This window comes from Phodopus roborovskii, unplaced genomic scaffold, assembly GCF_943737965.1.
Source record: "Phodopus roborovskii unplaced genomic scaffold, PHOROB, whole genome shotgun sequence".
In the NCBI taxonomy this organism is placed as follows: domain Eukaryota; kingdom Metazoa; phylum Chordata; class Mammalia; order Rodentia; family Cricetidae; genus Phodopus; species Phodopus roborovskii.
Genome location: NW_026126613.1, coordinates 5823504 through 5847371, shown reverse-complemented (window position 1 = coordinate 5847371; position 23868 = coordinate 5823504). Strand labels below are relative to the sequence as shown.

General features: G+C 36.1%; 1 protein-coding gene across 1 annotated transcript in view; it reads left to right on the top strand.

The window, feature by feature from the left end:
* The window catches only part of Grik2 (glutamate ionotropic receptor kainate type subunit 2), a 628441-nt gene that overhangs the window by 376352 nt on the left and 228221 nt on the right, over positions 1 to 23868 (top strand). The window contains exon 10 of the mRNA XM_051206151.1: positions 7930 to 8043. Coding sequence (XP_051062108.1) covers positions 7930 to 8043 — 114 coding nt within the window. The remainder of the gene's footprint in view (positions 1 to 7929; positions 8044 to 23868) is intronic.

Below are 23868 nucleotides of genomic sequence, written 5' to 3'. Positions count from 1 at the left end.
TTGCCAGTATTTTATTGAGTATTTTTGCATTCTTGTTCATGAGGGATATTGTTCTGTAGTTCTCTTTCTTGGTTATTTCATTGGGAGGCTGGGGACCAAAGTTTTAGCCTTATAAAGTAAGTTTGTCAATGTACCTTCTGTTTGTATTGTGTAGAATAATTTGAGGAGTATTGGTATTAGCTTTTCTTTGAATTTCTGGTAGTATTCTGCACTGAAGCCATTTGGCACTAGGCTTTTTTTTTTTTTTTTTTTTTTTTTTTTTTTTTTGATTGGGAGACATTTGATGACTGCTTCTCTTTCATTAGGGGTTACAGATCTATTTAGATTTCTTACCTCTTCTTGATGTAATTTTGGTAAGTGATACGTATCTAGAAATTTGTCCATTTCCTTTGATTTTTTGACCTGAAGAGTCTCTGGATTTCATTAGTATCCATTGTTATTTCTGATTTTGCTAATTTGCATGTTCTGTCTCTGCTTTTTAGTTAGTTTGGATAAAGGTTTGTTTATCTTGTTGAATTTATTGAAGAATCAAGTCTTTCGTACATTGATGTTTTGTATTCATTTGTTTCATTTCTACTTTATTGATTGCAGCCCATAAATTGATTATTTCCTTGTTTCTACTCCTCAGGGGTAAGTTTGCTTCATTTTGTTCTAGGGCATTTAGTTGGGCTTTTAATTCTTTAATGTGACATCCACCATTTTCTGTTATGAGTAGTTTTTCCCACTGCCCTGGTCCCACAGCTGCTGCATCCCCAAATAGCACACAGAGAAGCTGTATTAGATATAAAGCTGCTGGCCTATTACTAGTGTTTCTTATTGGCTAGGTCAGTCTTAAATATTAACCAGTTTCTATTAATCTGATTATTTCCACGTGGTCTTATCTTACCAGAGAGAGGGCCCAGACCTCTCTTCTCTCAGTCTCTACAGCTTGACTCCTCCATACGACTTCCTCTCTCCAACTAGTCTTCTAGTCCTGCCTTTCTTGCTTTCCTATTGGCCAACAGTGCTTTATTCATTAACCAATATGAAAAACATGTTTACCGAATAACATCTTTCATCAATTTGCTTCATATGGGTACTAAGTGCAATGAACTTTTCTCTTAGTACTGCTTTCAATGTGCCTCATAAGTTTGGGTATTTTGTGTCTTCATTCTCATTGTATTCTAGGAAGTATTTAATTTCTTTCTTTCTTCCTTGACCCAGGTATGGCAAAAGTGCACATTGTTCATTTTCCATGTGTTTGTAGGGTTTCTGAGCCTTATGTTATTGTTGAATTCCAACTATAAAGCATGGTTGTCTGATAGGATTAGGCGCCTATTTCATTTTTTGTTTTTAATGCAGCAGAAGGATGTGTTCTGTCCTCTTATCCACTCTTTTAAACTGTGTCTTTTAATAGTTGAGTTAATAACATTGATATTGAGGGAAAGTAAGGACCACTGATTATTAATTCTTGTTTGTTTTTGTAATTGTTTTTTGTGGTGGTTTTCAGAGTAGATTTGCCCTGCTTTTTATTTTCACTCCTAGTGAAGTGCATTTATCTATCGCCTATATTTTTGTGAGGGTCTTTAACTTCCTTGGGCTGGAGATTTCCTTTCAGAACTTTCTGTAGGGCTAGGTTTGTGGATATGTATTTTATATACCTGGCTTTGTCATAGAATATCTTTCTTTCTTCATCTATTGCAATTGAGACTTTCTGAGCATACTAGTCTGGGCTGGCATCTGTAAGCTCTTAGTGTTTGTAGAGCATCTATCCAGAACCTTCAGGCTTTCAGAGTTTCCTTGAAGTTGTCAGTTGTAATTTCAATAGGTCTGCTTTATTTGTTACCTAGCATTTTTACTTTGCTGCTCTTAATATTCTTTCTGTATTCTGTATGTTAGGTATTTTGATTATTATGTGGTGAGGGGTCTTTTTCCTTTGGTCCAATCTGTTTGGTCTTCAGTAAGCTTCTTGCACTTTCATAATGGCATGTCCTTGTTCAGGTTGGGAAAACTTTCTTCATTGATTTTGTTGAATTTGTTTTCTGCACCTTTGAACTGGGCTCTTCACTGTCTTCTATACCTTTCATTCTTAGGTTTGGTATATTCATGCTGTCCCACATTTCCTGTACATTTTGTGTTTAGAATTTGTTGGATTTACAATTTTCTTTGGTTGATGAATCTATTTCCTCTAATTTTTCTTCAGCATTGATATTCTTTCATCTCTTGTATTTTGTTGGTTATGCTTGCATCTGTAGTTCCTGATTGTTTACCCAGTTTTTCTATTTCCAGAATTCCCTCAGTTTGTGTTTTCTTTATTGTCTTTATTTAAGTTTTCAGTTCTTGAACTGTTTCAATTATTTCCTTCATCTGTTTGATTGTTTTTGCTTGGTTTTCCATACTCTCTTTAAGAGATTTGTTCATTTCTTCCATTTTTTTGGTTAAGTATTTACCTCTATTTCTTTCAATTGTTTGTTTGTTTTTTTTTTCCATTTCTTTATAGGGTTTTCTCATATCATCTTTGAGAGCCTCTTTCATTTTTATGAACTTGTTTGTTGACATCATTCTCTTCTGCTTCATCTGCTTTGTTGTGTGTGTCTAGTTGGTGTGGAGTCCCTAGATTCTAGTGTTATCATATTGGTCTTTCTATGTTGAATATTTTTCTTGTACGGCCATCTTACCATCCTTCTTTCATTGGGTTCAGGAGGGATCTCTGTCTCTCTACACTCCTCTCCTTGTAGGTGTAGGTGGTTTAGGACTTCTGGATATTCTGAGCTTTCTTGGAGGTCTATCAAGCAGAGGCCACTGCAGTGCCAATGATATGGGGAGGGAAGGCTGTGGATGGTCCAATGTGCAAGGACAGGATCATTTAAGCAGAAGGCATAGGGTTGTCAAGATGCAGAACTGACCCAGGAAGTTCCAAAGAATGGATGTGGGGTGGAGGACAACCTGGGCTAGTCCTATACTCACCTCAAGCAGAGGGTGAAGTGTTCCAAGGGTCAAGTAAGTGTAGGCTCCAGTTAGTCCCGTTTGGAGGGGCAGATCTAGTATGGGCATAACAGATCCAGGAAGTTCTAAGGAGAGGTTTGGGGTTTTGGTCCCAATTTGGCCAAACACCTCAAGCTGGAGCCCATCAGGGACAAGGATAAGGGGGAGGGCAGGCTCTAGACGATTTTTCATGGCAGGGTGGGACCACATAGGTCAAGGCGTAGGGGGTTAAAGATGAAGAGTTGACCCAAGGAAGTTCCAAGGAAAGGATGTGTGTGGGGGTTGTGGGGGGTGTTCACCTGGGCTAGTCCCAGACTCATCTCAAGCTGAAGGCAAAGTGGCCCAAAGGTTAGGTGAGGGCAGGCTCCAGATGGTCCAGTGTGAAGGGTCACGGCATACAATTCTTTAGTGCTTACTCTTTGGTTTGCTGTGGAGCTAGGTGGCTTATCCCTGTACTCTTCTCTTTCTCTTCCTCCTCAATTGTCTTCTCCAAGATTTCTTCTCCTATATATTCTTTTCCATCCAGCCCCACCTACCTTTCTCCTGCCTTTCTATTGGACATTTCACTCTTTATTAGATATGTCAGCTGTTTTATATAGACAAAATAACACTGCTTCTCAGAGTTAAACAAATGCTCCATAAAAGAATGCAAGACATTTTTGCATCATTAAACAAATATTCCATAGCATAAACAAATGTAACTCAATTTCAACTAATATTCTACAACAAGATATTTCTTCTATTTCCCCATCCCAGAAAGATCCATGAGTCCCCCCCAATGCCTTCCTATAGCGCTAAACTCTCTTTGTTTACAAGTGTAACTTGGTTATCATTTATTTAATTCTTAATAGCCACATATAAAATAATAGATAGTATATTTTTCTTTCTGTGTTACCCAACTTAGGATGAGGTTTTTCCATTTGGCTGCAAATTTCATGATGTCATTTTTTAAACAGCTTAATAATACTTGATTTTGTAAATGCATCACATTTTCTTTATCATTTTTTCTGTTGAGCAAGATCTGGGCTACTTAAAATTTCTATCTCATATGAATAGAGTACCAGTGAATATGGTTGAACATGGCTGTGGAAGAGTGAAGCAAACTTTGGATATATGACCAACAGTTGTCATATCTAGTTATTGGGGTAGACTGATTCCCATCCTTCTGAGGAACTTCCATATTTATTTCCATAGTGTCTGTTCAAGTTTGAACTCCTTCCGCAGTGGATGAGTATTTTCTTGATCCATGTCCTTGCCAGCCTTAGCTGTCACTTGTAGTATAGATCTTGGACATTCTCACAGATATGAGATAGAAACTCAAAGTAGTTTTAATGTGTATTTATGGAAAGGCTAAGAATGTTGTACCTTTCTTTAAATGCTTTTCAGCTATTTAGTTTTGTCTAGTTAGCTGTTTAGATCTGGACAACATTCTTTTAAGTTTGATTGTATGGTTTGTTGATATATTTTCTTGAGTTCATTATATATTTTAGTTATTATTGTCTATGGGATCTGTAGTTGGTAAATATTTCCCCATTTTTTAGGCTGCTCTTTTGGCTAAATGACAGTGTCCTTTGGCTTTCAGAGGATTTTCAGTTTGATGAGGTCCCATTCTTAACTTTTGATCTTAGTGCCTGTGCTATCAGTGTGCTTTTCAGAAAGTCTCCTCCTGTGCCAATGCATTCAGGGCAATTACCCACTTTATCTTCTATCAGGTTCAGTGTATCTGGATTTATGTGGAGGTCAATGATCCATTTGGAGCTGAGTTTTGTTCAGTGTGATAAGTGCAGATCGATTTGCATTCTTCTACCTACCAACATCCAGTTAGAGCAGCACCATTGGTTGAAGATGCTTTCTGTTTACTGGCATGATTTCTAATTTCTTTATTAAAAAATTCAGATATTCATAAGTATATGGTTTTTATGGTAATACCATGCAGCCTTTTTATTATTATTACTATTGCTTTGTAGTTGAAATTTAAAATAGGAATGATGACAACTTTGTATTGTGCCAGATTTTGTATTGGAATTTCTTTGAATTTCTTTCCATATAAGTTGATGTTGGGTATTTTGTTGTAATTGTCTTATTATATTCGAGTATGTCCCTTTAATATACCAATACCTTCATGAATATCATCAAGTGTTCAGTTTGACACCAATGAGGTTATTATGAGTTTGTCCTCTCATCTGTTTATAGAGCAGATTACATTTATTGATTTTTGTATAGTGAACCATCCCTGCATCTCTAAGGTGTAGCTTATTTGATCTTGGGGGAAGAAAATTTTGATGTGTTCTTGGATTCATTTTGCAAGTATTTTATTTAGTGTATGTAAATCTTTGTTCATAATGGATAATGGTCTGTAATTTTCTCTGTGGTGGGTCTGTATGTAGTTTTACTATCTGGGCAACTCTGGACACATATAATGAAATGCACAAAATTCAGTGTTCATTCTGTGTTTACTTTGTGGAATAATTTGAGAAGTGATGGTATTAACTCTTTTTGAAAGTCTGCCAGAATTCTACACTTCTTGCTTTATGCCCCTGGGCTTTTATTTGTTGTGATACCATTAATAACTCTATGGTTTTGGAGACTGTCATGGAACGAGCTCTCATAGACCAGGCTGATTTTGAACTAACATAGATCTGCCTGCCTCTGCCTCCCTATTGCTGGGATTAAAGGCATGTGTCATCACTGCCTGGCCAACTGCTTCTATTTTTACTAGGAGTTATAAGTCTCTTTAAATTGCTCATCTGATTCTGATTTAAATTTAGTGATTCTGATTTATATTTAGTAAGTTGTACCTAATGACCACATTATCCATTTCTTTTACACTTTCCTATTTGGTGGAATACAGATTTTTAAATTATGTCCTTATGACTTTCTGAATTTCTTCAGTGTATGTTGTTATAACTCACTTTCAATTTATGCTTTTTTTAATGTGGGTATTCTTTTACTGCCCTTTTGTTAATTTGGATAAGAGTTTGTCAATCACATTTACTTTTATCAGAGAACGAACTCTGTCCCATCGATTCTTTGTATTTTTCTCTTTGTCTCTATTTTACTGATTTCCATTTCCTGGTTGGGTAATTTCAAGCTATTCACCCCTTACTTAAAGGTGTGATTCCTTCTTTTTATCTCTAAAACTTTCACAAGTACTATTAAGTTGCTAGTTTGAGATCTCTACTGTTGTTTTAAATATAGGATTTAGTGCTATGAACTTGCCTCTTTGTACTGTTTTCATTTTGCCCCTGAGTTTGGGTGCTTTGTGTATTCATTTTCATTCCATTCTACATTCTAGAAAGTCTTTAATGTTTGCATTTATTTCTATTTTGACCATTTTTCATTCAGCAAAGAGTTTTTCAACTTCCATGAGATTTAAGCTTTCTGTTGTTTCTGCTCTCCTTGAAATCTAGATTAAATCTGTGGTTGTTAGATAGGATTCAGGGAGTTATATTTCAATTTTCATGTATCTTTGGAGCCTTGTTTTATGTTTGAGGATGTGGTCAATTTTGTGGAAAATTCCATGAGGTGTGTTGTAGAAGGTATATTCCCTTGCCCTTGGGTTAACTATTCTGTTAGTATCTGTTAGGTCTATTTGGTTTATAACATTAGTTCCAGAATTTTTTATGTATATTTTCTGTACAGGCAATCTGTCTATTGATGAGATAATGGGATACTGAAGTCTCTCACTAAACATGTGTGAGGGCCAATATGTGATTTAAGCTAACCCAGTTTCTCTTACAAACTGGTTTGCCCCTCAGGGGCAGAGGTGTTAAATATTGAAACGTATTCTTGATTGATATTTCTTTGATGTCTATGTGCATCTCTTCTCTATATCTTATGAAATTGATTTGAAGCCTATTTTGTTAGACATTAAAATTCTACACCAGTTTGTTTCTCAAGTCCATTTGCTTTGAACATCTTTTTCTAACTCTTTACCATAGGTAATATCTATTCTTGATGTTGACTTTTAAAGAGAGCATGTTGCTGTCTTTTGATAAAAATAAGTTAGGCAACTGGCTACAGAAATATGGAAAACAAATAAGACAAATTTTATTACTGATGATCCTCAGGTTTAGGAAGGTAGGGATAAAGAATTACCATATCCATAGTTCTTGTTATGTTCTAATTCACTGATGATTCACACTTGTATGGCAATGCTCTTGTGCAATTACCAGTAAATACCCAACCTGTGCTTTCGTTGAGGATTTGTGTTTGTATGTCTTTTCCAAGGAGACTGCTATTGTCAGCCCATCTGCTATATTCAGTGGTATAAAAGGTCTGTACACATAATGTATGCAATACAGCCTCACCTATAAGAAGGCATTGGTTCAGTAAAAATCTATTTAAATAAAGGACAAAAGGAAACACTGGAGTCAGTTATTTAGATGAGATTGTTCTAAAATCTCATTTCCAGAAGTATTTTCAACACTACAAAAGATTATTTTAAAAGATGCAATGATCTATTAGTGTAGATTGACTCTACCTGAGGTTATGCAAACTAATAGTCATTCCCATCCATAAACCTATCTATACTTATGAATTTATCCTGGATCTCCAAGTTTTCCCCTATATTTCAGCTTTGTTTGTGATAAATAATTTTCTCTTCATAATGAGAGAATAAAATAGAGCCATTACACTAAAGGATATACCCTATTCATCAGTTTCTAGTTGTTAAGAAGTTATTGTCAAATGTGCTTTAGCTTGTAGAATGAAAGTTTTAATGGAAAATGAAGCTCTCACGCTGACAGTAGCAGTATGGTGAATGATTTTCTTCTTTAATGTCGCACTTCACTAGACACACTTGACACAACAGTAAATCATGCTTAAAACAGCGGCCTATACTTTAATGACAGCACACAATACTGCAGAGGTGAATAGTAAGTGTTGGTTGTATTCAATTCCCTTTCAGCATGCTCTCACAGATGCCCGATGGACACTTCTCAAAGTACACTTGTTGTTTTATAGATTGGAACGTGGGACCCAGCCAGTGGCCTGAATATGACAGAAAGTCAGAAAGGAAAGCCAGCAAACATCACAGACTCCTTGTCTAATCGTTCATTGATTGTTACCACCATTTTGGTAAGTGATTGTTTTCCAATTATTTTAGAAAAATGTAGATGTCATGGATATAGATAGAAAAAGACAATGTAATGGGAATACTAATGACCATATTCTAATGTGTCTTATAGTCAGTTAGCAATTACTATAAAATATAAAATTCAATTCAGTACATATTTTTGTTACTCTTCAGTGATATATAAAACATATGAATGTTTGAGTTATCTTTATTGATGAACAGCTTTGTGAATTATTGAAAATCTTTACATTTTCACAGAATTTGCTACTATTGATGAATTGCTAACATACACATATGCAAAACACATAGACATGTAGATGGATATAGATAAATGAAGAGCCAAACAAACTCTTCTTTCACTGAATATGTATTTCACATTATTGCAATTCTTTTTTCAATATTTTTTCTATAGTCATACTTTAATCTTGTTTTCAATTTTATTGTGTCCAGCTGGACTAATAGCTCTCATTTTACTAATTTCCTTCATGAAACAGAATGGAAAATGCTTTTAGAAACCAGACCATTTTCACTGCCATCATAATTAAATCAATGCTAATATGTTTTATATTTTACCAATGTCATAATTACATGTTTTAATTAGCTTGCCAGTAATGATCACTTATGCCATTTGCAAAGGATAATCTTATTTTTAGTATAAGTATTATATTATTTAGTCAGTATTTCCTACTATCAAGAGAGTTTACTAATACCCTTTCTATGTCACCCTTGATCAGAGGAAAACAAATTTAGAGCCTCAGAAATCCCCTGTAAATACATTGCAGTCATACTCACTAAATTTGTGTACAGTGATAAATCAGGCCAGGAGGAAATGGTATTTTTTTATCTTAGTAGCAAAAATGGTTGTCAAAACTGGAGTCATGTCAAAAAAAGAATATGCTGTTGATAATGAAGCAATGTTGGAAACAATGACAAAAAGGCCTTGGGATCGTGAGGTTTTTCATTCATTAGTTAAGTACTTCAGACCCTTCTATGTCATATCTAAAACCTTTAATGGTCTCTTAAACTTAATATTAGGTCTCTCCTGTGTTTTGAAGCATACTTTTACATACATCATACTGGAACAAATCTTTATTCAAAACTTCACTACAGTCAGTAACACACCTGACTTCTTGTCCATCAAACCATTTGTCTTTGATGTCATAACTTTCTATTCAGACAGTTTCAGTAGACATGCACTTATTTCTTCTTTTGATAGCCATCATATACCCCTGTGCTTTTTAGTGTAACAATGTAATACTGTATTTTTTCCTGACTTCCTGCTACACATAATTTCAAATATTCCACAGTGGTCTGCAAAACATACATATAGTTCATCCTTGATTTTGAAGACTTTGTGGCTTAACTGTTTCCACTCATTGTCTTCATTTCCTCACCAGGAAGTCTGTGTCCCGACTGAACTGGAATATAGAGATAACCTTCTATTGTGTTTGATTAAGCCTGATTCTCTTTTCTTGGCAAATGGTCTTTCCGATTGATACATCATTACCCTTTTCACTTACATACAATTCACAATTAACACTATACTCTTTTGTTTTATATGCACATCATCTTCTAAAACATTGACGAACTGAACTTGACTGGGTCTCTCTTCTATATAACATGTATTCCACAAGTCACACAGAGTAAAGATTATGCCTGAAACATTGGTAGCCTGTAATCTGAGCTTTTCTATTTCCTTCCAATCATATAAAGGATGCTCTCCTTTATAACCACAAATGTTTACTCAGTTATTTATTTACTCTTTACACTTCACACATATCAATTCATCATTTTAGCCTCAACTCTGAAGTGTTCATCATGTAATCACTCTTCATAGTTAGGTGTGTGCTGTGTTGAGAAGCTGTGTACTTTTTACTCACAATATTCTGTCATCACATTTACCATGCATTAAAAGGGATTTTTAATTTGTGCATAACTCTATCTTCTTACAATGTCAACATTCAAACTTCATATTCCTTTGATTTCATACTGTCAGAGTTATGTGTTTTCATTATAAAAATCAATAAATATTTATCAATATTCATAAAAAACAAAGTAATTAATAGCACATAATGTTAATTAATTACTTAGGACTATTTACTTGTTACTTAATACTTTAAAAAGGAATTTATATATTTTCTCAATTATAAGCAATTTGTATTTACTAATACGCAAGTACCATTTGATTATAGTTGTTGTTTGTTTGTTTTGTGGTACTAGGTTGGGAGCTCTGCTTAGGGCATATCCAAGAAAAACATAGTTTGTTTTAACACATGGTCTTGCTAAGTGCCAAAGCTAGCCTTGATCAACTGTTATAGCCCAGGCTGCTTTGGCTTTGTGTTCTGCTCAGCCTCCCCTACAGTTGGGATGATAGACTTGAACTACCACGGCGAGGTTATTGAGACTTATATGAGAGCTATAAAGAATAAGGATAATACCATTACAACTCTCAAAGCAAACCTGAAACATTTGAAGTACGGTTTCTTTGCTTCAGGCTTGGTTGTTTCTATGTATAAGAGTTTCAATGATAGTGGTTGTTGGCCAATAGGAAAGGAAGATAGGAGGGACTAGGAGACAAGGAGGAAATAGGAAGTAGTAAGGAGGAGTCAAGATGGAGAGTCTGGAGAAAGCAGTATGCCGCCAGCTCCCCGGTAAGAGAAATACATAGATCAGCAGAAATGGGTTAATAATTAAGGCAGAGCTAGCCGATAAGAAACAAGTAACAGGGTCAACAGTATTGTATCAAATTCAGAGTCTCTGTGTGTTATTTGGGGCTGGCGCGGCGGGACAAGACCGGGAGGCAGGCGGAAAAACCCATACATGTTACAAGTGGTGATTTCCAGTGACACTTGACAACTACAACTTAGTTCAACATTCCTAATAACTAATGTGATTATCAATCACATGATGCTTAGATTTTATAAATATACTATTTACATTTTAGAGTATTTCAATATGCTAGCTTTTAAAAGATTCTAAATGGTACATTATCTTATCTATGTACCCTCAAATTGTTTGTTGTTGTCATTTGTTTTTGTTTATATTGAGGTTCTTTTTTACTTAATACTCTGGTCATCAAGACCACATAACAAAAATAGAATAAATTCAAAGGGTGTTTATAATGCTTATGCTGAGCCTTTACAATATCTTGCCGTAGTTAGTAGATGTGACATCTGGATAGGACTAATAGTTGTTTCCCACCCTTGGCAGCTTGTGTAGTATTTCTGACATCCTGGAATTAGACAGAAATAAAGAGGGTTTTAGGGTAGATCCAGATCTCATATTCCAGGTCTGTGTTCTCAGTGTACAGTGGCTTCAAAAATAGGGACTTCAAATTCCGAGATGGTAATGGCAATAGTCTATTGTTTTAGGGGTTGCTTGTTCTGCAAACCATTTGAAAAGAACTTTCTTATGCCTTGGGCTGGAATTTTGTTAGTCTGTGGCTTTTGTATATTAGTCAATCCAAGTGACTTAATCTCTTTTAAGCATATATGTACATACACATGCACACACAAGTATGCATAAATACACTTAAATATATTGTGTGTAATTTTAAGTAAATATAAAATAATATGATTATATAAGGTTTTATTCGTACAATTTTGATGTTATCTGTTCTGTGATGATATAATTTTTAAATTGTTTTCTTTAATATGTTTTTTTTTTTATTTTTCATATCAATCTCAGTTCCGTCTCCCTCCCATCCTCCCATTCCTGTCTCAGACGCCCCCCATCCAATCCACTATTCACTCCTTAGGGAGGGTGAGGCCTGCCATGAGGGATCATCAAAATCTATCAAGTTATTTGGGCTAATGTGTAGGCCCTCCCCTGTGTCTCTAGGCTAAGGGATTATCCCTTCATGGGGAATAGTCATAGGTCCGATAGACTTCCCAGATCCTCTAACCAAGACTCTCATTTTGGTGGTCTGGTTTGTTCCTATGTTATATTCCAAGATTCACACTGGGATCCATGAGCTTCTGCTTGTTCAGGTCAGCTGTTTCTGTGGGTTTCTCCAGCCTGTTCTTGACCACTTTGCTCATCACTTCTCCTTCTCTGCAAATGGATTCCAGGAGATAAGCTCTGTGTTTAGCCATGAGTGTCTGCTTTGGTTTCCATAAGCAACTGAGTGAAGTTTCTAGCATGGCATATAAGGTAGTTGTCATTCTCATTATCAAGAAATTGCCTTTAACGTAGCCTCTCCACAACTTTTTAGATTGTTAGTTGGGGTCACTCTTGTAGGTTTCTGGGCATTTCCCTAGTGCCAGATTTCTGTTTAAACCTGTAATGGCTCCCTCTGTTATAGAATCTCTTTTCTTGTTCTCCTCTGTTCTTCCCCAGACTCAATTTACCCCTTCTCTCACATTATCCTCTCCTTTCCTCTCCTCTTCTCTTTCTCATAACTCCCCTTATCCTCCTCCCTGCTCCCAAATTCTTCAGGAGACCTCGTCCCTTTCCCCTTCTGTGGAGGAACATGTATATCTCTCTTAGGGTCCTCTTTTTTTTTTTTTCCTAGCTTTTCTGGCACTGTGGAATGTAGGCTAGTGATCCTTTGCTCTGTCTGAAATCCATATATGAGTGAATACATACCATGTTCATCTGTTTGTGCCTGGGTAATGTCACTCAAGAGGATCTCTTCTAATTCCATCCATTTGCCATTGAATTTCAAGATTCCATTGTTTTATTTCTCTGAGTAGTATTCCATCGTGTAAATGTACCACATTTTATCCATCCATTCTTCAGCTGAGGGTGTTGCTTGCAGTTTCTGGCTATTACAAATAATGCTGCTATGAACATAGTGGAACAGATGTCTTTGTTTCATGAATGTGCATCTTTTGGGTATATTCCTGTGATTTGAATTGTTGGATCTTTTGGTACAATGACTTGATTTTACTGAGGAACTGATTCACTGAACTCCAAAGTGGCTGTATAATTTTTCATTCCCACCATCAGTGGAGGAGTGTTCCCCTTACTCCATATCCTCTTCAGCATAAACTTTCATTGGTGTTTCTTATTTTAGACATTCAACAGCAGTAAGGTGGTAATAGTAGGAAGAGTTGTTTTGATTTGTATTTCCCTGATGGCTAAGGATGTTGAGCACTTTCTTAAGTGTTTTTCAGCCATTTTAGAGTCCTCTATTGAGAACTTTCTTATTTATTTTTGTACCCCACTTTTTAATAGGATTATTTGGTGTTTAGATGACTAGTTTCTTGGTGAAGATCCTTTCCCATTCTATGGGCTGCTGTTTTGTTTTGTAGACTGTGCCTTACAGAAGCTTCTCAGTTTCAGGAGGTCCCATTTATTAATTATTGATCTCATTGACTGTTCTACTGGTGTTATGTTCAGGAAAAGTCTCCTGTACCTATTTGTTCAAGGAAACATCCCACTTTCTCTTCTAAGAAATGAAGTATATTTTGTGGCTCTGTGGTGCAATGGAAATGCAGTATGGATACATTTAGGTTGAGGTCTTTGTTCCATTGAATCAATATTGAACTCAATTTTTTTGCAGTGATAGATATGGATCTATCTATAGTCTTCTACTTGACAACACCCAGTTATGCCAGCCTCATTTGTTCAAAATGCTTTCTTTTTTCTTTCAGCTACTTTGTGAAAATCAGGTGTTCATAGGTGTGTGGGTTAATATCAGGGTTTTCAATTCATTTCCATTGGTATTCCTCTATTTTTGTGCTGATACCAAGCTGTTTTCAGGACTATAGCTCTATTGTAAAGCTTGAATTCAGGGATCATGATGCCTCTGGAAGTTCCTTTATTATGCAGGGTTGCTTTGGCTATCCTGGGTCTTTTGTATTGTGCATAAATTTGAGTATTGTCCTTTAAAGGTTAGGGAAGAATTGTGCTTGGTTTTTTATTGTGATTGCATTGAATCTACAGATTGCTTTTGGTAAGATTGATATTTTTACTTTGCTGATCCTGCCTATGCAGGATCCTGGGAGATCTTTCCATTTTCTAGTATCTACTTTGGTTTCTTTTTTGAAAGACTCAAAGTTCTTGCTTAATAGGTCTTTTACTTGTTTAGTTAGCACTGCCCCAATATATTTTATTGTGTTTGTGGTTATTGTAAATGATGATGTTTCTCTTATTTCATTCTTAGCACCTTTATCATCTGTATGTAGTAGGGTACTGTTATTTTTGAGTTAACCTTGCTTCCTGACACTTTGCTGAAGGTTTTTTTCAGTTGTAGGAGTTCCTTGGTAGAGTTTTTTGGGTCACTTACATAAGCTCTCATATCATCTGCAAATAGTGAAAGTTTGACTTCTTCCTTTCCAATTTGCATCCCCTCGATCACTCTTCGTTGTGTTATTGCTCTAAGTAGAACTTCAAGTACAATATTAAAGATATATAGAGATCATAGACAATTTTGTCTTATTCCTGATTTAGAGGAATCACCCTGAGTTTATCTCCATTTAGTTTGATGTTGGCTGTTGGTTTAGTGTAGATTGCTTTTACTATATTTAGGCATGTTCCTGTTATCCCTGATTATGAAAGGATGCTGGATTTGTCAAAGTCATTTTCAACAGTAATGAGATGATCATATGGTTTTTCTTTTTCAGTTTGTTTTTTACAGTGGATTCCATTGATAGATTTTCATATGTTGAACCATCCCTGCATCCCTGGGATGAAGCCTACTTGGTCATGGTGGATGTTTTCTCTGATGTGTTTGGATTTGATTTGCCAGTATTTTATTGAGTATTTTTGCGTCCATGTTCTCTGCATCTGTAGTTCTCTTTCTTGGCTGTGAATCTGTGTGGCTTGGTTACCAAGGTAATTATTGCCTGGTAAAAAGAGATTGGCAATGAACTTTCTGCTTCTATTATGTGTAACACTTTGAGGATTATTGGTATTAGCTGTTCTTTGAATTTCTGGTAGAATTCTTCCTGGAAATCATCTGTCTCTGAGCTTTGTTTTGTTTTGTTTTTGGTTGGTAGACTTTTGATGATTCCTTCCTATTTTTTTAGGTGTTATATGTTCACTTAAATTGCATACCTGTTCTTGATTTAAAGTTTTAACAAAATCATCCATTTCCTTTCAATTTTCCAATATTGTTGAGTATAGGTTTTCAAAGTATGACCTGAAGTGTCTCTAGATTTCTTCTAGAGTGTTAGTTGTTGGTATGTCCTCACTCCCTGTTCTCATTTCTGATTTTGCTAATTTGCATGTTCTCTCCCTGCTTTTTGGTTAGGTTGGATAAAGGTTTGTCTATCTTGTTGATTTTCTTGAAGACCCAACTCTTTGTTACATTGATTCTTTGTATTGTTTTCTTCATTTCCACTTTTTTGACTTCAGTCCTCAATTTTATTGTTTTCTTTTTTCTGTGCCTCTGGGGTGAGTTTACTTCTTTTTGTGGCTATCCTCCAGCTTTTTCCTGTGGGCACTTAGTACTATGAACTTTCCTCTTAGTACTGCTTTCAATGTGTCTGTCCCATAAGTTTGGGTATGTTGTGTCTTTATTCTCACTGAATTCAAGGAAGTCTTTGATTTATTTCTTTATTATTTCCTCAATCTAGGAATTGCCAATTGTGTATGTTTTCTATTTCCATGATTTTGGAGGGTTGTTCTAGTTGATTTCAAAGCATGGTGATCTGATAATATACACGGGCTTATTCCAATTGTTTTGTATCTGTTTAGGCTTGCTATGTTGCTGACTGAGTATGTGGACAATTTTAGTGAAGGTTCTATGTGGAGAGGAGAAGAAGGTATATACTTATATGTTTGGATGGAATGTTCTATATGTGTCTATTAAGCCCAATTTAGTCATAACTTCTGTCAGTTCCTTTGTTTCTTTTTAAGTTTCTGTCTGGTGTTCCTCTCTAGTGGTGAGAGAGGGGTGTTAAAGTCTCCCACTATAAGTGTATGAGGTTTTATGGGAGGTTTGAGTTTTAGTAATGTTTCTTTTATGAACTTGGGTGCCTTTTTATTTGGGGCATAGATGTTCAGAATTGTTACCATGTCCCTATGGATTTTTCTGTGGTGAATATGAAATGATCTTATCCTCTCTTCTGACTGATTTTTGTTTGTATTCTAATTTGTTAGATATTAGGATAGCTACACCCACTTGTGTCTTGGGTACATTTGACTGGAAAGTTTTTTCCCAACCACTTTACTTGTGGTAGTGTTTATCTTTGAGTTGGAAGGTTTTTCTCGTATGCAGCAAAGGATAGATTCTGTCTTCATATATATTCTGTTAGCCTGTGACTTTTTATAGGTGAGTTAAGACAATTAGTGTTTAGGAAAAGTAAGGACCACTGGTTGTTGATTCTTGTTTGTCTTGGACTTGATGTTATTGATAGTATTGTGAGAAGATTCCCTCTGCTTTTCATTTTGTTTTCTGGTAAAGTGGGATTATCTATTGCCTATGTTTTTGTAGTTTCCCTTCCAGAACTTTCTGTAGGGCTGGTTATGTGGATATATATTGTGTAAATCATGTTTTCTCCATCTACAGTAATTGAGAGTTTTGCTGGTTATAGTAGTCTGGGCTGTCATCCATAGTCTTCTACTGTTTGTAGAACATCTGTTCAGTATCTTATGGCTTCCAGAGTTTCCATGGAGAAGTCTGGTATAATTTTGATATGTTTGCCTTTATATGATACTTGGCCTTTTTCCTTCATTGCTCTTAACATTCTTTCTTTATTCTGTGTGTTAGGTATTTTTGATTATAATGTGGCAAGTGGGCTTTTTTTCCCACCTTTCGTCCATTCTATTTGGTGTTTGTTATGGTTCTTGTACTTTCAAAGGCATGTCCTTCTTCAGATGGGGAAAATTTTCTTCAGTGATTTTGTTGAATATGTTTTCTGCACCTTTGAGCTGGGATTCTTCACCTTCTTCTATACCTTTTATTCTTAGGTTTGGTATATTCATGGTGTCCCACATTTCCTGTACATTTTGTGTTAAGAATTTGTTGGATGTAAGATTTTCTTTGGTCGATGAATCTATTTTCTCTAATTTATCTTCAACGCCTGAGATTCTTTCTTTCATCTCTTGTATTCTGTTGGTTATGCTTGCATCTGTAGTTCCTGATTATTTACCCAACTTTTCTATTCCCAGCATTCCCTCAGTTTGTGTTTTCTTTATTGTCTCTATTTCAGTTTTCAGGTCTTGAACTCTTTTCATTTTGTCATTCATCTGTTTGCTTTTTTTTTTTTTCTTGGCTTCCCTTCCTTTCTTTTAGAGATATGTTTATTTCTGGCATTTTTGTTTAGTCTTTTCTTCTATATCTTTCATATTTTTTTTCAATTATTTAAGGGATTGTCTCATATCCTCTCTGAGGGCCTCTATAATTTTCATGAATTTGTTTCTAAGGTCATTCTCTTCTGCTTTATCTTTGTTGGTATGTTCAGGTTTTGTTGGTGTAGCGTCCCTATATTCTAGTAGTGTCATATTGTTCTTTCTTTTGTTGAATATGTTCTTCCCAATTCATCTTCCAGTGGCATTTGTGGTCTCTCTCTCTACTCTCCTCTCCAGGTAGCTGCAGGAGGTTCAGGACTTGATGTCAATAACTCTTCATGGTCTGAGCTCTCTTGGATTTCTTACACAGAAGGCATGGGGGAGGCAAGACTCAAGCAGAGTATTTAAGGGTTTAAAGCTGACATGGGGGCAGGATCTAGATGTTTTATCATGCCAGGGAAAGTCTAGTCAAGACCTAGATCCAGACTGTGATGAGGACAGGATGCCGTGGTCCATGTGCAAGAGTGGGTATGCTAAGTGCAGAAGCAACCTGGGAAGTTCCAAGGAAAGGATGTGTGGGGAGGTTGGACCTGAGATGTCCCCAGACTCACCTCAAGCAGAAGGCATAGATGGCCCAAAATTTAGATGTGGGCAGGCCCCCAATTGTCAGGAGTGCCAAGGCAAGTCCACCAAAAGCAAAGCCAACCCAGTATGTACCAAGGAGAAGGTGTGGTTGTTGGACGTGAGTAGACACTCACCTCAAGAAGGAGGTGTAGGAAGGCCAAGACCGAGAGGATGGCAGGATTAGGATGATCTGACCTGCTGGGGCAGATCCCTATGGTGATACCTTGCTTGTACAAATAAAGCATGCATGAAGATCAGAGGAAGGAACTTGACACTAGTTTACCATAGAGGTTAGAAGGTCTGTACAGACAGGGAGTGAGTTGGCTTGGTGAAAAGAGGATATAAGCAGGATGAAACAGGAACTTGCTTTCCCCCACCCAATGGAAAGTTGATGGGGCAAAGGTGGCTTTGTCTTGCCCTTTCTCTCTGTTCTCTGAGCATTTTCCTTTATCAGACTCCAGGTTTTACTATTTACACCAATAAAGAGCTCTGTTTACATGATTCTTTGTCCTCCCTCCTACTGTATTGACCTTCTTCTCTGTTCACAAGTTTCAACCCCATTTTTCTTTTTATAACACTTGTATTCTGAGAGACAAAACACATATTTATTGAATAATGAAGGTACAATAACATTTTTATGCTTAAATCTCTATTTGGTGAACAGAATAAACACACACACATACACACATGCACACACACACACACATATAAAATGTTCAAGTGTATACACCTTTGAAATTATGATGATGCACTAGGAAAATACAGATGTGTACACACATGCATACATGCATACTACCTGTATTATGAAAAAGAAAATGTTGAATGCTTCAAGCTTTAGTTATATGCTTATGAGTAGGAAAATTTCACATTAAGAATCACTTAAATATTTAAAGTTATGGATTGTTGTTATGGATTACCCTATTTTAGTAAATTAGAGGTTGTCAATTTTCCTCCAGCAACTATTGTGTTATTAGCATGTAGTCCTTAGCCAGCATTCCAGTACTAGGCATTTTTTCCATCTTGTTCATCTGGTCTGAAATCCAATTAGAGACCTGTTGGTTATTGCCAAGATACATGTGCCACTACTGTACTGTAAGGAGTACGGTTTTTCTGCCCGCTGCCAGTCTTGTCCCACCGGCACGCCAGCCCCAAATAACACACAGAGAATCTGTATATGATATAATTCTGTTGGCCAGTTACTAGTTTCTTATCGGTTAGCTCTGTGTTAATTATTAACCCATTTCTATGTATTTCCACGTGGTCTTACCAGTAAGAGGTGGCTGGCGGTTCTATTCTCTCCAGATTCTCCATCTTGGCCCTTTCCTACTACCTCCTCTTTCCTCCTTGTCTCCTAGTCCCTCCTATCGTCCTTTCCTATTGGCCAACAGAGCTTTATTCATTAACCAGTATGAGAAACATATACAGAATGACATCTCCCATCACTGTACCTTAGTGTTAAACTTGTCAGATAGATCTAAAACACTCTTGCACCTAAGATTCAGGGAGCACTACCCAAAAGGTGGCAGAAAGACTGTAACAGCTAGGCTACCAGAGAGCTTGAAGTGAGATTGTATTTCCTAGTAACATGAAAAGCTGCACCATAATGTTGCAATAAGCAGAAAAAAAAAAAAAAAAAAAAAAAAAAACCACATCAATTGGTTTTCCACTGTCAAATGGTTAACCCTGAAAACATACATACAAGTAATATTGTACAGAAGGAACAGGACAAATATAATTTTGAATAAGGCAGTTGTCTTAATTAAGAGTTTCATTCTGTTGATGAAGCCCTTGACCCAAAGTAACATAGGGAGGAAAGGCTTTATGTCATATTACAATTTCAGGTAACAGTCCATTCCCTGAGAGGAGTTAGGGCAGAAACTCAAGCAGGGAAAGAATCTGGAGGCAGCAAGTGAAGCAGAAACCACAGAGGATTGCTGTTTATTGGCTTTGTCTTCATGGCTTGCTCAGCTTGCTTGCTTTTTCCCATCCAGTCTGGCACCTCCCATAGTAGATAAGCCTATTCACATCAACATTTAATCAAGAAAATACCCAACAGATTTGCCTACAGGCCAATCTTAAGGAAACATTTTCTTAATTAAGATTTCCACTTCCCAGATATGTCTAGGTTTGTGCCAAGTTGAAAAAAGACACCCAGCACAGCAGTTGAAAAACCAATGTTCAAGAAGGACTCAAAAAGAGGTGAGAATAGTTTATGTAAAATCCCTGATGGAAAAAAAGATTTCAAATACATTTTAGGATGGCCATGAGGACTAAGATTGGCACACTGGTTTGTTTTTCAATTTTATGTGAATGGATTATGTGGATATGGTCAATTATAATCTACAATAACAGCATGCTTCCTTGGTCCTAGGCATAAATCAGAGCATTTGCCATACATTGTAGTTTTCACAATAACGTTTTTAAAAATAAGTGCATGTACCACTACATAAGGCATTTTATGTTCTTTTCTAATTCTGCTCTATTATTAATGTACTTTATGAGTACGAGTACCTTGCCTGCATATACGCCTGTCCATAATGTACATTCCTGGTGCTCCTGAGGGGCAGGAAAGGGAAATCTCATCACCAAGATTTAGAGTTCCACATGATTTTGAGCTACCATGTAGTTGATAAGAGGTGATTTCAGGTCTTTTTGAACATCAGTAAATATTCTTAACCCTCTCCCAAGCCCCAAATTTGATAATAATCTTTTGAAATAGATACCATTTTTCAGTTTTATATGTGAAGAAAATAACATATAGAATTCTACAAATGTAAATTTTATGCATTTTTCATGGATACTCACCTGGAAAGTGGAGTCATAGAATTTCTTCTAAATTATTTGGCCACCATAAACTACAAAATGAGATTTGTAGATTTTTCATGATATACTGTGGAAATGAGGGGGAAAAAAACTACAAAACTATAACTATGAGCAAAATTGCTCATTGACTGAGAACACTTTACCTAAAACAATTCTTGTCATTACAAGCTCCCATACTGCCTAGAGCAGTATTGTCTCTATTGGACATCCTTAGATATCTACTTTTTTCCCTTTATAGAAGACAGTACTTGGGCCCTATTGCTTGAGTATCTCGGATCTATTTTCTGTATTTACCAAATATAGCAGAGTTTTATTTCAGTCTCTTTGGATAATAATCTCATATTCAATAGGCAAATAAAATAGCACTAGGACTCAAACAAAGTTTACTCTTTGAAGCTGAGATTCAAAATCTGGGCTGTTTACCAATATTTTTATACTCTCCCTTTAGCAACAGGAGCTAGACCCAATATACTGTGTGGGATAAAATATACATTTACACTGTGAAGAAAATTTATTTTAGAAAGCATTAACCACTTTTAAGTGCTTATCCTTTAACATTTGAATAGGAAGGGTAATATTACAAGTCTAGAGATGTAAGGATGTACAGCTGTCCACCTCAGGTCCTCTCTCTTTTACTATGCTTACCGACACTACTTTGGACTTCAAATTGCAAGTGTAATTACTGTTGAAATTATCTGTTTCTGTTTAAAATTTTAGGCTCCTCTTTCCATTTATGATACTTTATGTAAACTCCTATGGGGAATGTCTGTTTTCTCTCTGGGTTCTTTATTTTCGATACTTTACCTCCTATCTAAATATACTGAGTGCTTCCCACTGTTTGGCTTTGTATAAGAACTGATTTTGGTCAATCTAAGGATTACTTTTCCTTATATGCCACTTCACTTTTACTTCCCTTCCTTCCCTTTGTATATTACAGATATGCACATGACAGCCTTGGAGCTTTTCAGTCTTGTCAGGAATACATTTGCACTCAGGAAAACTGTTTCCAGTTGTTCAAGGAGGTTAATATGTGTGTATGCTCCTACAACTTAGCCTTTTTCATTTTGTCCTCTGGAAGGTTGTATATTGAAAATTCCAGTTTACTTCTTAGGTTCCTTAACTTTTTTTTCAAGATTTTTAGACACAGATTTATCTGAGAAAAAAAAAAATCCCAAATGGCAATATAAAAGTTCAGAATATAAAAGAGAAAGTTGACCAAGATGTTACCTAAATAGTTTTTGCAGCTTTCACTGTAATATCAACAAATCAGGTTTCTAGAACATCTGCCAATGATCCTTCCTTGCTATTATCAGAACAGGGCTACAAAGTATGTGATTCACAGATATTTAAATAGCATTCAGGCTTGGACATACAGACACTTCTTCACTAAGAAAAAGATTGTATTCTTACACTGTGCATATAGTTTCTAAGTAGATTTACACATTTACTGGGGAAATAATGAGATCACAGTTATATAGAGTATCATGCATAGATTATGTGTATAGCTTAAATGCTTAATATGTGAGATGACAGAGACTTATACCTGTTAACTCTCTCAACCTACTTGTTCAAATGCCATATAACTCTCCAAACTATACTTTTGGTATATTTCAGGAATTGTGGTTCCTTTAAAGTCCCCCCCTTCCAGTTCTTGCTTTCTTGGCCCATCATATTTAATTCTAATAATTTTATTTGTCATTCACAGTTAGATAAATATGAAGGTATGTGATGGTATAATTAATATATGAGGGATCAGTGATAAAATATAGAAAGATAGTGGAAATATTACAAACCAGAGGAGCAGATGCTCGCAGATGGATAGTGTTCTCTAGGATGATCTGAAAACTGTACATCTTAAGAATCAGCAGTAGGTCTGCCTAAATGAATCCTGAATGACAATACCAGATGACATGCCAATGCTGACAGGAGAAATTCCATAATGTTAAGCCATTAGATAAAGAAAAGATAATCAAAGGTTTCTGAGAGAGGGAGAATCTTTTCTTCAGGGATATTCTCCCACAAAGATTGTCCAGTCTCAAGTTGTTAGCTCTAGTAGGTTTGTGTTGTTGTTTGTATGTTTGTTTATTTGTTTTGGGTGACACCCCCACAAACACACACACACACACAGAGAGAGAGAGACTAATAATTAAAGAGAAACTTATCATTTCAAAGGGTGTGATAAATAATTGAGATATTAAGTGTAGGAGTGCATTTATGAAGTGCTCAAAACATTAATTAAATTTAAAAAAATGGGAAACCAAAAATAATGTTGAAATTTTAAGTGAAATTAGGAATGACTTTTAAAAAAATTCTATCACTTTAATATTTTAAGCCTTGTAAATGACCAATACATAATAAAAATACTCGTGTATATTTAGGGAATTTTATGTACATTTTTCTACTAGGATGAAGATTATTATATATTGTAGTTTTGTACTATATTATGGTACAATAATAAATATCAAACTTTTGGTATATATTAGAATAGCTACAATTATACATGTCTTGTATCTCTTTGCCTGAAATAACTTTCTTTACCCAACGTTGGTATCATTCTTTGAAAGTGAGGTGTATTTCATGGAAGCAGTCATTAATAGATCTTGCCTTCTGATTGACTGCACATGTTTTTGTTGAAGAGTAGAGACCATTAATGTTCCAAGTTATTGGTGAATAACATACATTAATCTCTACCACATCTTAGACCTGTTACATTTTATTGTGTCTACACTATTTTAATTTTATGCCTTCCTCCTCTCCTTCTGCCACGCCCCCAACTCCTCCATCCCATCCATTCCTCAGCAAGTGTAATGCCTCCCATGGGTAGTCAATAAAGCCTGGCACATCAAGTTGAAGCAGGACCAAGCATCCGTTACCCCCACCTCCCCACACACACACGATCAAGGCTGAGCAAGGTAACCTTCAATAGGGAATGGGCTCAACAAAAGGTACTCCATGCACCAGGGATAGATCCTGGCTCCACTCCTTGGGGCCCCACAGACAGACAAATCTACACAACTATCACCCAAATGCAGAGGGCTTATTTCAAGCCCATGCAGGTTCCTCAGGTGCTCGTCCAGTGTCTAAGAGGTCCCATGAGTTCAGGCCAGCTGTCTCTGTAAATTGTCCACTAGTGATATTGACCTGCCTTTCTCATATAATCCCTCCTCCCTCTCTTTGGCTCAACACCCAGTGCTCATGCC